The 17,864-nt window shown below is 36.0% G+C and overlaps 1 protein-coding gene across 2 annotated transcripts; it reads right to left on the reverse strand.

The window, feature by feature from the left end:
- Nucleotides 1–6,428: 6,428 nt before the first annotated feature.
- On the reverse strand, nt 6,429–16,770 carry MCTS1 (MCTS1 re-initiation and release factor). 2 transcript variants are annotated; one of them, XM_069463436.1, is made up of 6 exons: nt 16,434–16,770; nt 15,115–15,267; nt 14,479–14,576; nt 10,429–10,562; nt 7,447–7,514; nt 6,429–6,681 (listed from the first exon to the last, which is right to left on the reverse strand). In XM_069463436.1, the coding sequence occupies exons 1-6, from the start codon at nt 16,442–16,444 to the stop codon at nt 6,600–6,602; spliced, it is 546 nt and encodes a 181-aa protein (XP_069319537.1). In that variant the 5' UTR covers nt 16,445–16,770; the 3' UTR covers nt 6,429–6,599. The 2 variants fall into 2 exon arrangements, with proteins under 2 accessions (XP_069319537.1, XP_069319538.1); XM_069463437.1 differs by lacking the exon at nt 16,434–16,770 and adding an exon at nt 15,808–15,821.
- Nucleotides 16,771–17,864: the final 1,094 nt, after the last annotated feature.

Consider the following 17,864-nt stretch of genomic DNA (forward strand, 5'->3'; position numbering starts at 1 on the left):
CCAAATTGGTATGATTTCTATCTCCCCACACTTTAATCAAGAGGTTTCTCTTTATATCAGCAAAAATCAACACTTCAGCAAGACTCCTGCATTCCAGTAAATGTATCTGGGCATTTAGTACTTGAGAGAGAATTGAGTTTAACACCAGACGCTAATGAGGCCACGTGCCTTCTCTCAGACCTTTGTGTTAGGAAGCAAGAAAGCAGAGTTACTTCGTGGATTCCAGACATTTTACAAAATAAAACATTTTCACCTTGTGAAACAACATAAAATAAGTGCGGTATAAGCATCCAAGTTTTTAATAACATTTTAGCCCCTAGTATTTTTAGAACAGAATAAAGCCATGCCAGGGAAAAATATTTTCCAGTCATGGGCTTTTTGAAAGCTATTTAGGAGATAAATAATAATTGGTGTGTTAGAGAATGCTATTATCCAACTAAATGAAGCTGTTTTACTCTATATTGAAATATATTTCAAGCTGAACTTTCTTAAATCTAAAATGCTTACACAAGAAAACTTTAGAAAGAACTTAGTCATGCAAAAGCATACTTTTCCTAATCCTGGATAAGTCAACTCACTAAGAAAGCTGTCCAGAGCCCACAGGGCAAAAAGGACTCTCTTCCTGGCCTCCTCACTCTGTCCAATCTAGTCCAGATGTGATGAGTGAAGTTTGGCTTGAAAAAATGAATTTTGAATGCAGCAGCATTAGAACTGATTTAAAAAGTACCCACACTAAGAAGTGCATACAAAATCTTTCAGATCACTAGAAACTAAAAATTTATTAAAACAGTATGCAGAAATAGACATTTCAAGCTCCACTGATAGGGAAGCAAAACTAGAAGTACATACTGCTTTGTAAAAGTTGTCTCAACTGTAAGCTTACTCAAGGACTATTAATAGACAGTGTCAAACTAACATGCAGTTTCATCATGAAATCATCTTACTGGTTTGCAAGTTTCAAGCCTCAGGGCTTCATTATGCATCAGCATAGATAGACAACCCCAGAATTTGGGGACAAAGACAAAAAGCATCCCCTTTTGATATAGAAGTTAGTAAGAATGGTAATGAGTCACCCAATCTTGGCAGTCTCCCCAATATGGATTCCCGTAAGGCAAAAAGGGAACTGAACTTGATTTGTTTTCAAGGCATGTTTGGAGAAAAGGCACTTTCTCCAAGCAAGTGCTTAGTTAGGACCAATGATTTATTCCTTAAAACCCAGTCTTCTGCTCACATGCATGTGAAAGTCAGAAGGAACTACTTATTTCACCATGGATTAAAGGAAAGATAATAGTTATCACAATCAAGTCTCTGATAAAAATTAAAATTAGGAAGAAAAATAAATCTTTTTATCTTTCAAGTCTAGGTAGTGGAGAACACTTACAATGAACTTGAAGGGAGTAAAGCAATTGATTATGCCCTGCAAGTTCTCTATAGTCACGTATTGGCTGAAGTTAAAGTATTTTAAAGTTGGGGAATGAAACAAGAATAACATTTATGATATGTAAATCTGGTTTGTTTTACTTTTAAAATGGGATTTTTTTAAATGTATGAGTGGTTTGATAAATTTGATTTTTTGCCATTTTTGCCTAAAAGATAAACCAATTTAGTATATGTTGATATTAAGATACCTGCTATATTTTGGACATCATAGCCTGTTGTTTTACAATATTCCATATAAGATTGATGCCTATAGCTCAATTTTTGGTTAACTACTTCTGAGAGTTACACATGTTTTCCTGCCTCCCTCTACTCCAAGTTTTTTTTAGTCATTTGAAACATCAGTTTTCACTTGTTAGTATTACTATGTTTGCTATATTTCACAAACACATTTCCAAAACAATCCATTTAATTAGAATTACACATTAATAGTGAGGCATGTCATTCTCTGTAACAACTAAGATTTTAAGTAGAAATTATTTCACTAATTCACCTTTTATTTCTCAAAGTGTTTAATGATAAAATTTGGAGTTCTTTAATTTTCACTCCAAGAGGCAAATATTAATTATACTAATGAGCTTGGATGTTTTTATTTTTTTCTCCCCATGACCTATTCTTAATGAACATAGTATTACTGGGAGAAATTCCAGTGAATCATCTCCATATCTCTTTCCATGCATAAATTATATTCTCTAAAAGGCTGGCCTTTTAAAGACAAACCTGCCTAATAGTCTCAACATTAATTTAAAAACTGGCTCTCAATTTTGTTCATTCATTTCTGATTTGATGGAGTTGTGGTCCTTTACTAGTACCTTATTGGTTTTAATACAATATTCAACAACTTGATATTATAGTTGGTAATATCTACTCATTCTTTTACCTGCTATAAAAAAGTATAAATAAAAGTATACATACAAAGTATAAAATACATAGAGTATAAAAAAGTATAATACATTTACATGCATCAGTCTCCATGTTGACAGGTATGATTTCTTCAGAAACTGCTCCTGAAAGACTATGATATTAAGAGTACAATTATATTTCATCCAATTTTTACTGCTTTAATATGGTTAATAACATATTAAACATAAGTGTTCTGCAGAGCTTCCAAAATATATTTTAGTGACCTGATTCTTATAGGTTACTGAATAACTTAAGTTTCTGATTGAGACCTCAGAAATGATGGTTATAATGACATAGGATGCATACATTTTCATTGTATTTCTTTCATTATAAATCAGTTTTAGTGGATACTTCTTTAGAAATTGGAACCATTTTGAGTTTCATGAAGAGCCTTGAGAGAGATAGTCTCAAAATTAAGGAACCTAGATAAACAAAGTTAAAATATTTATCACATTTTGTTTGGGCATACATTCATTTCATATTCCATTAATATATAATTGCTATATTATTCTCATGAACAAAAAAGTGAAATATTTATTATAATGAAATACCTCTGCAAATTAATGAATTGCCATTCTTATATTTTCTTCTGAAGTACTAAGAAATACTGTATCCTCAATTGCTGATTTGTATAGAGGGGGAATTTGGCTGGATATAATAATCATTATTTGATAAATGCCCTATGACCTTCTGTTTGGGGAATATCAAATCCCTCAAAATTGGAAATATTCATGACTACCCATGGGATAAAATCGAGCTGCTTTTGTTTGGGGTAGAGAACACACACCAAAAAAAAAAGAAAAGAAAAACAAAAAATGCAGCTGCCAACAGAACACCACCAAACCACTATAACAGACAGTCTGCTAGAAGGATTGATCAGGACTTTATGCTACTGGACAACGGGGACAACCATTTGAGTTGGAACATTGAACTGTTGCAAATCCAAGACACTTGGATTTTCTTTTAACCTCACATTGGATACAATCTAAGGAATATTATTATATTTGTTTCATATGTAATTTACAAATTTTGATGGCAAAAATTGGAAAAGTATCAGTATAATAAATTCCTAATGGCTTTATAAATTAATATTGGGCTGTTACCATTACCCAGATTTTTTTTAAATGTAAATTTTCTTTACTCACTAGGTTGGAAACTCCTTAAGGGCAATGACTACTTGTGTATTAATCATCTTTGTTCCACATCACCTAGAACCTCGTAGATACTCAACAAATACCTACTGAGCCGAACTTACCTCAGCTGAGTAAAAGTGAGTCAGAAACACAGAAATGGCTAGATTTTAAATTGGTTTGACACAAAATTAATTTTGAATGAACTAGAGACTATTGCCTGAGAGAAAACAGGCTCTCTCTGTATTCTACTCTTAGGAATATAGGTAAACTAAAAGTTTCCTTTAAGCATAATGCCTAAACAGGCTGATATATCTGCTAGTTTAACCTCTTTGAATTGGTTTCCACACGTGACCTAATGTTTAGAAAATCACAAGGCTTGCACATGTAGAGTGACTTCCCTGATTAACATTGATGAGCTGAGGCCTCAGACCCAGGGGAGGCAGGGAACATACGTATTTAGTCCACATCACCAAGGCAACATAGTCAGTGTACCTTAGCATAGTAGAAAAACAAGCACAGATGTTGATGTTGAATATTTAAAAAGTGTTCCCTGCACCCACTGTAACAGTGGTTAGATACAAGGATATATTATTTCAGAAACCAGGCAATTAAAAGTTTTAACTTCTCTAATGTGTGTTTGTGTGTGCCTTGTTTTTCATTGCTAGCATTCCATAGGCAATCTTGGTCAATTAACACTACCTTAGCACCAGAAATAAAGGTTCAAAGTTTGGTTTTGACATAAATGACTTGTATATTCTTCTTTAAAGGATATAAGGAGTTACAGCCCTCAGATAGGGTGCCTCCTCCCTTAAATGGAGAGACATCTGAATCTGAAGCCAATAATTCAGTATAAAATGAGACTATCTGAGAAATGAGAAACTTCCCTTGAAAGATGATTTATAAGTATGTTCCAGGCCAGGTGCGGTGGCTCACGCCTGTAATCCTAGCACTCTGGAAGGCCGGAGCGGGCGGATTGTTTGAGCTTAGGAGTTTGAGACCAGCCTGAGCAAAAGCGAGACCCCGTCTCTACTAAAAATAGAAAGAAATTAGCCAAACAACTAAAAATAGAAAAAAATTAGCTGGGCATGGTGGCGCATGCCTGTAGTCCCAGCTACTCGGTAGGCTGAGGCAGGAGGATTGTTTGAGCCCAGGAGTTTGAGGTTGCTGTGAGCTAGGCTGACGCCATGGCACTCTAGCCCGAGCAACAGAGACTCTGTCTCAAAAAAATAAATTAAAAAAAAAGTATGTTCTGATGAGGCTATTTACACTTTTATCTACCAGAATCAAATAATTTTATAATATGGCAAGTAGTAGAATAAAACTGGCATGACAAAAGGAAAATTACATGGAACTTGAAAAGGATATAGGAAGTAAAATATCAGGGTACCTCTACAGGCTAGGAAAGAGATAAGATTTTGGCAGAGATAAGCATTCCAAATAATGAAGAAGCAGGAAAAACTCTCCAAGCCTTACCCCAGCCCAAATGAAATATTACCCCAAGTTACCAACCTTCCTTTGTTCTTGCCCATGTTCACCAAGAAATTTCCTGTTTACCCTAGACAGACTTACTACTATAAATTAATACACTTACATTTTAACTGGGAAATATCCAAGTCTTACAAGTTTTGTCAGTGGGAAATGGTTTCTCAATCTGAGGGTCAGACCCTGGAAGTTCACCTATGTTATATCCTGGGAGGTCCAGCTGGAACAGCCAGTGGAATGATCTCTCTCTTTTACTATCCACCCTCACCTTTCTTACCAACTTCTAACTGTAACACAGGTCACCACAATCTTGTAAATGTCTGTATCCATCTGAAAAATAAAATCACATATGTCATATATTGGTAAACAACCAAATGAAGATGGCTGAGACACTAGAATAACAGCAAGGTTATTAGGAAGAAAGGCCTTTATCACCAAATAAATTCATAACTGCTCTTTTAACTCCCAAAACAGATTACTGTTCTTACAAAAGTAGATCCATGGCCCCTATACTCCATTTATGACAGGAGATATATATTCTTTGAAGAATACAATGGGGACCCAAATCTGGAAGTTCTGGGCATCTTTTGGGTATGATTTTCCTCAAGAGAGGGCACTAAAAACATTGAACCCAAATCTGATCAAGCCTATTTGATTATAGGATATGCAGGAGGCATAAAAACAAGTTAAATGACTTCACAGTGATATAATCGACAAAATCCAGAATGTGTGTGGAAACTTTACAAGACAACTAGATTTCTTAAATAATTAACTTAAAGGGGAAGAAAAGAAGGGGAACTTATAAAAGAGACTTAAACAGCCACCAAATGCAATGTATGAACTTTGTCCAGTGCCTAATTAAAGCAAACCAACAGTTAAAAAAATAAAAAAGAAACAATCAAGGGAATTTGAACAGTTAGATAGTTGATCATATTAAGAAACAACTTTAGTGTGATAATGGTATTGTGGTTATGTGTTTTTTCTTAAAAAAAAAAAGACCACTTTTCTATTAAAGATACATACTAAAGTAGTTATGGATGAAATGATAGGATGTCTGGGATTTGCTTCAAAATAATTAGGGGATAAGGAGAAATAAGTGAGGTTTAAATGAACTAAGATTGACCATAAACTGAAGCTGGGAGATGGATATAGAAAGGTCCATTACAGGATTCCCCATATTTTTGAATACGTTTGGAATTTTCCATAATTAAAAGTTAAAAAATAAATAACAAACACACACTCACAAAAGAGAAGGGGCACTGCTGGGTGCCCTGGGGTAATGAGATAAAATTCCCACTCTATCATTCAGCCCAATTAACTAGACAGATTCCCTGTGGGTCCACTGTAAACTGGCAAGTCCATTTACCAAATCCTGCCCTTCATTTTTTTTCACTAGCCTAAGAAAGGACATTAAGTTATCTGTTTGGTTACTTACCAGATACCTTTTAATGTACAAGTTTGCTACCCAATTTTAACTTGAGTTTAAGAAAAAATAAAATAATTTCTGAAGCTAACAGAATTTTAGCATCTGTTTAATTTATTCAGCATAACCACAGAGGCATTGTCTTCATGCTGTCACACATAGACACAAACACAGATACAGTACAATATCCATATTTAGACCAAGTGCATTCCTTCTGAGGCTCATTTATATGTCTTCATATGCCACAGTCCATCATTTAAATAATGGATATTTTCAATGCCAATTCCTTTGTTGACTTTCTCACTGTAGAAGGGAAAAAACATAAACATATTTTTATGCATATTTATAGGCTTATTCATGATAAATATAATTCAAAGTACATTGCTATTTTGTAATTATGAGCCACATGTAGAGAATTTATTGCTATTACACTTACATTATAGTCTATATTAAATTCCATCACTCTGTGACAGTTCATATCTTAAAGTGATTTTAGCAATCTAACTAATGGGTCTATAGAAGCAGAGTAATAATGTCACCAGACTAGACTATCAAAGTGTTACATTAACCTTGAAACAAAATCAGTAGAACTAATTTGGTCATCAAATGGGTTCCAAAGTTTTTAAAAATATGCCTATATTTTGGTAATATATCTTTAATAGTTCCCTAATACTCTACATTGCTTATACCACCAAGTCAGAATATAAAATGAATACTGTGTGGTACTGAACTATGTCACTGTTTAAAAAACTAGCCCAAACATCTTCCCCCTCCCTCCAATTTAAATTGTACCAAATAAAAAATTCCTAAAGTACCACATACATACATATAAAACAGCTGTGTTGGCACACAGGTTCTTTTCAAAGTACTTAAGAAAGAATGCAATCCCGAAGACAAAATAGATTTCAATGGCTTCCTAAGTGTCAGAAAAAATCAGAAATGAGGCTTCTGTGCTTAGATATTTGTAAGATGTGGTATAAATGAGAGCAAATTTCACCTGTAATTCTGATGCTTCCTGGGTTGCTTACCCATATCTCAAAAGCTAAGGGGGCCTAAGGTGAGACTTACATATCTTCTGCAGACATCTTCATTACTCCAACACATAGAGCATGCTGTTTTCCTTCTGCCATGATAGCCTGAAAACACACAGCTAAGAAAACTATTTATCTATCAAAATGCCTTGATGAGAGGGAGGGGTGTCAAACAATGACCATGTTAAGCCACTTTGAACCCATCTTATGTTCTTTCCTAGACCATTAACTCCTTGAGAACAGGGACCTAGCAGGGTCTGTGGGCAAATTCTAAATAGTCAATAATTGCTAAATGAATAAATCTTATAATCATGTTTGTTTCAAGTCAAATGTTAATACTATAACTCCATGCCAACAAAACCAGAATGAGTAATACAAAAAAGGAGATAAAATTTCTCACACATAAATACTAAAAACTGTGAAATAAATAAATATCAATTGTTCTAGTGTTTTAATCACTGAATGGCGGTTTTATGTAAAGGATATATGAAAATAATAATTGTATTCCCATTCTATTTTTAAGAGCGCAATACAATAGTTTCAACCTTTCTAGAAGAACCAGAATGGTCTTGGGTATCATTTGAAGCTTCTGGATTGGTAAACACTGCAGTACATATTTTCATAAGTAAAGGTTCAAGGTACACAGGTCCTCTCTGTACTATTTTTTGCAACTTGCTGTAAATCTATAATTATTTCAAAATAAAAATTATTTTATTTATTTTTTTTTTTTTTGAGACAGAGTCTCACTCTGTGCCCGGGCTAGAGTGAGTGCCGTGGCGTCAGTCTAGCTCACAGCAACCTCAAACTCCTGGGCTTAAGCGATCCTACTGCCTCAGCCTCCCGAGTAGCTGGGACTACAGGCATGCGCCACCATGCCCGGCTAATTTTTTGTATATATATATATTTTAGTTGTCCATATAATTTCTTTCTAATTTTAGTAGAGACGGGGTCTCACTCTTGCTCAGGCTGGTCTCGAACTCCTGACCTCGAGTGATCCACCCGCCTCGGCCTCCCAGAGTGCTAGGATTACAGGCGTGAGCCACCGCACCCAGCCTAAAAATTATTTTAAAAAGTAAAGGCTAGGGGTAATAAGAAAATTTTCCATGTAAGGGAAACTCCAGAACTATAAACTTACCAACACTTAGAGAAATCATAAACATAAAAATCATAACCTGTCATCACAGAATACTTTTCTCCATTTATTTTATTTTTTATTTTTTGAGACAGAGTCTCGCTCTGTTGCCCTGGCTAGAGTGCCATGGCGTCAGCCTAGCTCACAGCAACCTCAAACTCCTGGGCTCAAGCAATCCTACTGCCTCAGCCTCCTGAATAGCTGGGACTACAGGCATGTACCACCATGCCCAGCTAATTTTTCTATATATATTTTTAGCTGTCCATATAATTTCTTTCTATTTTTAGTAGAGACAGGGTCTCGATCTTGCTCGGGCTGGTCTCGAACTCCTGAGCTCAAACAATCCTCCCACTTCGGCCTCCCAGAGTGCTAGAATTACAGGCGTGAGCCACCTCGCCCAGCCTCTCCATTGGTTTTAAATTCATTCATTCAATGCTCCAAATATTTGAGCACTTATTATGTGAACAGTATCCATGTCAACACAAGCTTTTCCTAAAATATAAACATACAACTTAGCTATAACTGCCACAACAGAGGATATCATCCTTTTAAGCACAGGACACACTCTCAAACCCCCTCCCAAAGTGATTTCCCTATTTCACCATTCCTTTTCTCAACCTGAGGCAAATGGCCACTTTAGCTATGACAAAGGAAAAATGGCCTCCTGTCCAGAATAGCCACAAAAACCTACTTAATCTAGGATATCGCTGCAATGGCTTTGTAGAAATAGAAATAATCTATAATTTCCCCTCCCCCCAATTAATTCCTTGAATAGATCAGCTAAATCATGAGTTGAATAGATCTTTAAGGCCAGGCATGGTGGCTCACACCTGTAATCCCAGGTCTTTGTGAGGCCAACAGGGGAGGATCACCTGAGGCCAGGAGTTCAAGCAGCCTGGGCAATGTATCAAGATCCTATCTTTACAAAAAATTTTAAAAATTAGCTGGGTGCAGTAGCACATGCTTATAGCATTTTTTAAAGAAAAACTAAAGTATAGATCTTTAAGGACTATCTTGGACTTTAACATTTCTCTTTGAAAAAACATGCTCTGAGGCCCAACTAACCAACTTAAAAATGAAGTTTTAAAATAAAAGTTGGGGACCGCCAATATTTCCCACTACCCACTCCTAACACAAAATTGTTGCTTGGGAAAAGAGATACTATACCCAGTGCCTAAATTCTTTTTCCTTTTGAGAGCTTTTACTCCAGTATATCTGGGTAAGTCAAAGTGAACATTAAAGCAGCAAGTTGATGCCCAAAAGGCTGATCCAATCATATCACCTATATCCTTTCTAGTAGTAATCAAGAGTTTCATATTGTGTCCCAAGTCTGATAACAATAGGCCCTAACTGGGCCAAAATGCAGCTGGGATTCTTTTATAACTTGTTCTCATTTAACTTCTAAGAAACTACCTAGACCAGGTGTGGCTAACATTTTGGGAGGCTGAGGCAGGAGAACTGCTTGAGGCCAGGAGTCCAAGAACAGCCTGAGCAACATAGCAAGACCCCATCTCTACAAAAAATAGAAAAATTACCTGAGTGCACACCTGTAGTCCCAGCTACTCAGGAGGCTGAGACAGGAAAATTGCTCAAGCCCAAGAGTTTGAGGCTGCAGTGAGCTATGCTGATGCCACTGCACTCTAGCCTGGGTGACAGAGTGAAACCCTGTCTCAAAAACAAAACAAAAACTACCTAAGATGGGACATAATTTAGTATCAAGAAATAAAAACAGTTACTTCCCATAACTTCAAATGTAACCAGAAAGGCATGAGACAACAGTAACAGTAACCTCCAAAAAAGTACATCTAATGTTCCCTTGGATAGATCTTTCAGTAATAGAAACACAATGAATACATTTTTTCAGCAGTTATAGCCTAGGAAGGATACAACAATGGTATCTACTGCAGCAGGGTAAAGCTTAGCTCCAGGAGAAGTTAAGCCTGGACACATGATATTTGCTCCACTGAGTACAAATTTGATGGCTCCTTTATCAACCTGCTGGTGTGGTAGGATAAAAGGATCTAGAAGAAAAGAAACACATTATATAAATTATTAAGACTAATGACTCAACAGAAAAAGGCAAAGGACATGAACAAATGTTTCTCAAATTACAGTATTCTGATGGATGCAAAATAACACTATCCTTCACTTACCAAATTGGTAAATATTTTTAAGGAAAGTAATTCCCAGTACTAGCAAGAGTGTAGGAACACTGGTATTCCCATATACTACTAGAAGGCTTCTACTACTAATAGTCTTTATCACTACTTGGCCACATGCATCAACAGCCTTGAAAAGGTTCAAACTGACTCAATAATCCTACTTCTAGGACTTTATTCTAAGAAAAAAATGAGGGATGTACAATATATCTAGGTTGAAAGTTATTCGTTGTGGTACTAATACTTATAATAGAAATAAACTGGAATCAACCTAAATGTCCAACAATAAGGTAAGAGATAAAGGCTTAAGATACATCTGTCATATCTATATAATAAAACCATGTTTTTGGGAGAATACTTAAGGCTCTGAGAGATGTTCACAATATAATGTTAAGTGAAAAAAGCAGAATAAAAAACTATCACAAAGAACAGTGGTTACTAGGGGTTGAGGAGGAGGGAGGAAGGGCGAATAAGTGGAATATAAAACATTTTTAGGGCAGTAAAACTATTCTGTATGATACTGTAACAGTAGATACTTGGTATTATGCACTTGGCAAAACTCATAGAACTATACAATACAAAGAGTGAACCCTAATGTAAACTATAGGCTTTCATTAATAATAATGTATCAGCATTGGTTCATCAATTGTAACAAATGTATCATACCAGTGAAAGATGTTGGGGAAACTGAGTTGAGGAGAGGGAATACATAAATGAGAACTCTGTTCTTTCTGCTCACTTTTTCTATAAACCTAGTACTGTTCTAAAAAGTAAAGTCTGTTAGTTTACAGACTACAGTGGGATGAAGAGAAGTTGGCTAAGAGTTACAAAATTACAGTTAGATAGGAGTAAGCTCTAGTATTCAAGAGTACAGTAGGGAAATCATAGTTAACAATGAGTTACTGTACATTTCAAAATAGGTAGAAGAGAAGAATTGTAATCTTCCCAACATAAAGATAAATGTTTGAGGTGATGAATATCCCCAGTTACCCTGATTTGATCATTATACACTGTATACAGATATGAAAATACATGTGTACCCCCAAAATATGTACAACTATTATAGATCAATCAAGAAACTATGCTAACAGAGAACTCAATTTAAACAGCAAAAAAAAAATATGCATTTGCACACATCGCAGGAAATAACTGGATGGAAGTTCACCAATACACTAACAATGGTTAACTCTAGGTCATGGGAATACAGGTGTTTATTAATTAGTTATATAATTCTGTATTTTCCAAATTTATATAATACACATGTATTCCTTTTGTAAAAAAAATTATGTGTGCGTATGTGTATCTACTAATAATCCATAACCTAATAATTAAAGGATCCTGAGAGGATTTCAAACAAATACTGGGAGAAAAACTTTTTAAGCCTCTCAGAGCTCTCTAGGAATAATAATGACAATAACAGGTAAAATTTATTCACTTTAATGCCTTACCACTAGTCCTCCCACTAGTCAAAGAACAGGTAAGTCTTTTTTCCTGCCAAGACCACAAATTAGTTTAAACATCTTACTGATAAAAAAGGATTTTGATGGAATGAATGCATTTACTACTTACAGGCCATAATTTGTTTACTAGATCTCATCCTCATTAATATCTGTCCCTTAATAATGATAATGATCATAATCACAATCATGATAATAAGTAGTAGTAGTAAACATTTATTGAACAATTACTACATCATTATAATGGCTACTGTATATTGAGCATTTACTGTGTTCCTGGCATTGTATTAGGTACATAACATGCACTATCTCATTTAATCCTTACAACCCCTGGAGATATATACAATTATCATGTCCATTTTTAAAGATAAGGAAACAAAGCTTAAAAAGGTTAAGTGACTTGCTAAAAGTGGCACGTACTGGGAAATGAACCCTGGTCTGCCTAACTCCAAGTTCACATTTTAAACTACCATATTATCCTGCTTCTTACACAAGAATAACTTTAAGATATTCTAAAAGGTTGATTCCCCAGCAAAAAATTAAATAGGAACATCCTTTTCCTCTGATTTATTATGAAAGTGCTCAACGTACAGAAAAACTAGAAGAACAGTTCAATGAAGACCTGGACACTATCCACTTAGATTCAACAATTGTTCATTAACAGCTTCCTATGTTTGCTTTATCTCTTTCTATTTATACATACACATTTTTCCTCTATCATTTGAAATTAAGTACAGATATGTTTCACCATAAATAAGCAAACATCTAAAAATAGTCATTCTCCTACATAACCACAATACTATTTTTTTTTTTTTTGAGACAGAGTCTCACTCTGTTGGCCAGGCTAGAGTGCCATGGCGTCAGCCTAGCTCACAGCAACTTCAAACTCCTGGGCTCAAGCGATCCTACTGCCTCAGCCTCCCAAGTAGCTGGGACTACAGGCATGTGCCACCATGCCCGGCTAATTTTTCTATATATATTTTTAGCTGTCCATATAATTTCTTTCTATTTTTAGTAGAGACAGGGTCTCACTCTTGCTCAGGCTGGTCTCCAACTCCTGAGCTCAAACAATCCTCGCGCCTCAGCCTCCCAGAGTGCTAGGATTACAGGCATGAGCCTATAACCACAGTACTATTATCACACCTAAAAATTTAAGAATTCTACAATATCATTTTATAGCCAAACCATATTCAAATTTCCCCCAATAGTCCTAAGAAAGCCTATTATATCTTTTTTGGGGGGCAGGGGGAAGAGAAAGGAGGGCTTTGATTTTTGTTTCTTTTTCAAACAAGGAACAAATCTAGGTTTATGCAATACATATGATTATTTTGTCTCTGTTTTCTCTTAGTTGAACAGAATTAATGTCATCAAAATGTTTTAATGTCACCAAAATATTTTCATTTAAAATTTTCCCCATTGCTTTAGGATCCAATTTCTCTCATTAAAGTTTTTTTTAACCTAATGAAATAGTTAATCAAATAATTGTAATTATACCCTTGTAAATATTAAAATGCTTCACCTCTTTCAAGACTTGCCTAACAGGTTTACTGCTCCTGACCTCTGCACTACCAAGTATTTCCAAACTGATCTCCTCTTACCAAAAAGCCAAATTCATTAAGTCATTATCACCAAACACAAAACCTTCCAGTTACTCCCTTCCCTTCTGCCTCTTGGCTAGAATGCCAGAATTGAAGAGCAGAAATTTTACTTCCCATTTGAAAACTTTTTGTGCCCTGAGATTATATCTTGCTTTGGATTTTCTTCTGTAATATACTCAATCTAACATGCAAATGTGGGTATGAAATAAACATTTGTTTTCATAACATCTGACCACGGCACTCAACTAACAATAACTGGGTCTCCCCACATTTAGTCAATGTTTTCCCATATATGGAGTTTTCTCTATTAGACAAATCTGGAAACAAATTTAAAAGATGAAAATGCTCACAGTGCTTATCACAGTTTGTAGATATATATTTGTGTAATTATCTAATTGTTGTCTATTCTGCCAACTAGACTATTAGCTTCATAAGGACAGGGACCATGTCTGTCTTTGCTTCCCATTGTATTTTCAGTACCTAGCTCAGTGCCTGGCACATAGTAAGTTCAATAAATATTTGTTAACTTAAGGAAGGAATGCTCTTTCTTGGGCTTTCTGTAATGTACAATGAGAGAATTTGCATTTTTCAGATGGGCATTCATTTTAGTCTTACATTCCTTATTACCTAGTACTAATAAATAACACATTAAGTACTAAAAGTCACTTCAGCTCCATTTGTGTCTTTCCAGATCCCCAAATGCATATCTCTAACAAGACTTACATTTGTGAAGTAACCTTAGGGTTGGATAAAAAGGCCCCTCTCTTTGTCTAAAAAATAGTAATTCTCCATTAACTGTAAGGATTTCTATATGTTCATGGCTGTAAGACAAATGTCACAAAGTACAAAGTTAGAAATTTTCTTTCAAAAATGAATATAGGTCAAACATCCTTTAAAAATCACAAATGAAATATGCATACACAGATAAGCTTTTAAAAATTTCAGTAAGATCACAGCCAAAAACATTATTTACATTGTTTTTCCTATCATACAAGTTTAGTAGAGAAAAAATAAAAATATAATCTGCTACAATCAATTTTATTTCACATTTTATTATTTAAATTCCATTGTTAGATAATTCAATAAAACAAATCTCTAAAGAACAAACTGAAATAAGCTAAATCCAACTCTAAATGAAAAATTTAACTCTAATAAAACAATCAATATACAAAGCTGCATTTTTCATGGACATAGAAAATATTTGAAAATACAAATATTGATAATTTTAGTTATTTTGTGTCTATTCCCATCATTAATCTATCAATAGTTAATTTGAAAATAATTCCACTTAGTATGAGTGAAATCTAATCATTACATATTCAGCTACTCTGAGCTTTACATAGAGAAAAACAGACTTACCATCGGACTATTTTGACAGGATCTTTCTTAGGCATGATTTGATTAAGCCATGGTTCAATACCCGGAAATTGCTCTATTATTTGGTTCTTAATACCCTTAATGACTGAAGTTTTCAACTGGATGCAGTTGGACACATTTTCTTTTTCATCAAATCTGCCAAGTAGTTTTTGCAAGAAAAAAAAGGCATTTCTAAGCAGAAGTATCAGAATACCTAAAGGTATTGTTCTAGTCATCTATTCCCAAGCAAGTATTTAGATGCTTAAAATAATTGTGAAATAAGTTTTTTTAAAAAAAACACCATTTCCCTTTTATTCTGTCCAGCACAAAACCAAAGTCTTAATGCAATATTAAAATAAACTATCACGTATACAGCAATTAGCTGGGGGGGAGGGGAGGAATATGAAACATATTTTGCACTATAATCTGTAATTAGCTACGCAAACGCTTTTCCTGGAAAATCTTACTCATTTCTACCCAGGCGGAAACACAGACTCCTACCGATAATAAAACCTGTTTAAAAAAAAAAAAAATCTCAAGCGTTGAGATACAAAAGACCAACCCAGGCATAACACAGAAAATCGGCCCCTGCTAGACTATGCAATCGGCTGAGCTTTTTTTAAAAGATGATGATGATGATGATGATTTCTAAGATCCCTATTTACTTTTGCTCAAAATTTCATGCACAAAACCCACCTTCCTTTGCCCATGTCCCCCCTTTGCTTTTTGCGTCTACCAAATCTGGAAGGCAAACCCACTGGGTAGGTTCCCAAGGAATTTTTGTCTTCCTTACACTGAAAAGCCTGCAGGGCAATCACGTTACTTTCAAGGCAAGGTTAATCTGGCAGCAATAGGCATGACAGGCCGCTTGCTTCCTGTCACCCAGACTCCTTCACTCCTTCACTCCCATGACCCAGGAAGTCAAGCCTTCCTTTATTCAGTTCATAACTAATAAACATATGGCAGTGATTGCAAGGCTCCCCTCTCAGCTAAATCACAGTGTACGGATGTGATTGGTAGAGTCCTAGGAATGGAGACAGAATTGCGGGAGGGGGCAAAAGAGAAAGAAGGATAAGGAGAAAAAAAAAAAAAAACAAAAAACACGGGAGTGGAGGGACCGAGACCCGATTCAGAATTAGGGATGGAAAGCTTAAAGAAGTGTTGCAAGTTGCGAGTGAGAGCATAGTACTATAGAAAACCTTAGGGAGTCAGGATGGCAGGGGCGGGGGAGAGAGAAAGAGGATCTTTGCTCTCGCCCTCTTCCCCACCCCCACCCCCACCGCCTTTGTGAGCAGCCGACAGAGGCCACAGCATGTCCTTACTTCTTGAACATGATCCAAGGTGAAGGGGGCGACGATAGGGAAGGGCCCGGAATGGGAAAGAAATTGAATTAGCAAGGGTCCGGCAGATCCCCTTACACGAGGAACCCCGGCACTGACAGTCGGAGCTGTTGTCGTTATCCGGAAGGCGAGAAAACCAGACGCGCTTACGGCTCTCAGTGAAATGTGACTACTTCCGCTCCTCTGAACTCCACGTCGGCGCTTTTGCCAACTCCTTTTGGGCAACCGAGTCCTCTCCCGTTGGAGGTAGCTGAAAGGGCGAGACTTGAGAAAGAAGTGATAGAGCAATTCTTTCTAGTTGCAAGAAGAGAAGAATGGGGGCGGGGGGCGAGGAATCAAGCAAAGCAGCACTTATGGCAGTTGCGTCAGTTACGGATTCCTCAAAGGGTCAAGATTTTTCCGCGCTTCGTTGCTACCTACTGTCAACCTAAATATTTTAGTAGGAATGGTTTTTGTTCCCGGTATGAGGCAACCGAATGGACTGGTGCTTACAGGCCAGCGTGAACCCAGGCAAGCCTCATGGCTTCATGTTAATGTGCCAGTAGGATTGCCAGGTTTAGCAAATAAAAATACAGGATGCCTACTTAAACTTGAATTTCAGATTAAAAGTGAATACTATTTTTAGTGTAAGTATACCTCGTCAATATTTTGGACATACTTACACTAAAAAATATATGGTCCTTGTTTATCTGAATTTATTTGGGCATCCTGTTTTTTTTATCTGGTAATCCTATTCCCTGGCCACAGTAAGGTGCCCCCATAGAATTATTAAATAAAATTCACTAGTTTGCAGCCTCCCCCGTCACGCCCATACCTACAAGTTGAACCATAAATCAAGAGAGGTAATTTCCTTGAAGGTTAGAATGGCCTCTAGGTGAGCAATACTAGACTGTAATCTGATTGACGAGGTCATGGCTAAAGATACACGTTTTACTTATGTAATTTTTAAAGAGAGCTGATAGAAAAATTTATGCCAGTCAAAGGTTTTGATCAACAAGGAAAGCATAGAAAAATGAGAAAACCTGAACAGGCACTACTCAGGAAGTGGGGTAGATGTGCATTGACCTCTAAAATAAATACACCAATCTCTCCAAGGAACAAATACTCTAGTCCATATAGGGGAGATGGACCATTAAAGCAATCATGACAAACGGCATTATGCATTTGAATTGTCTAACTCACTCACCTTGTCTTGATTCTATGGTACAATCTTCTGATTATAATTTGGCTTCCCGTGAAGCTCTGCCCACAGGAAAGAATTTGCTATTTTTAAATCAAATCTGAGTGAGCAATTATGTTTGTCTTTGTAAATTAATAAATTGGCATTCTGGTTTATACATCAGTCTCTTGTCAATGTCCTTAGCGTGAATCCACATTCCCAGCATCGATCAACTCTGCAACATTTAGAGCATT

The sequence above is a fragment of the Eulemur rufifrons genome, chromosome 30 (genome assembly GCF_041146395.1).
Source record: "Eulemur rufifrons isolate Redbay chromosome 30, OSU_ERuf_1, whole genome shotgun sequence".
NCBI classification, from domain to species: domain Eukaryota; kingdom Metazoa; phylum Chordata; class Mammalia; order Primates; family Lemuridae; genus Eulemur; species Eulemur rufifrons.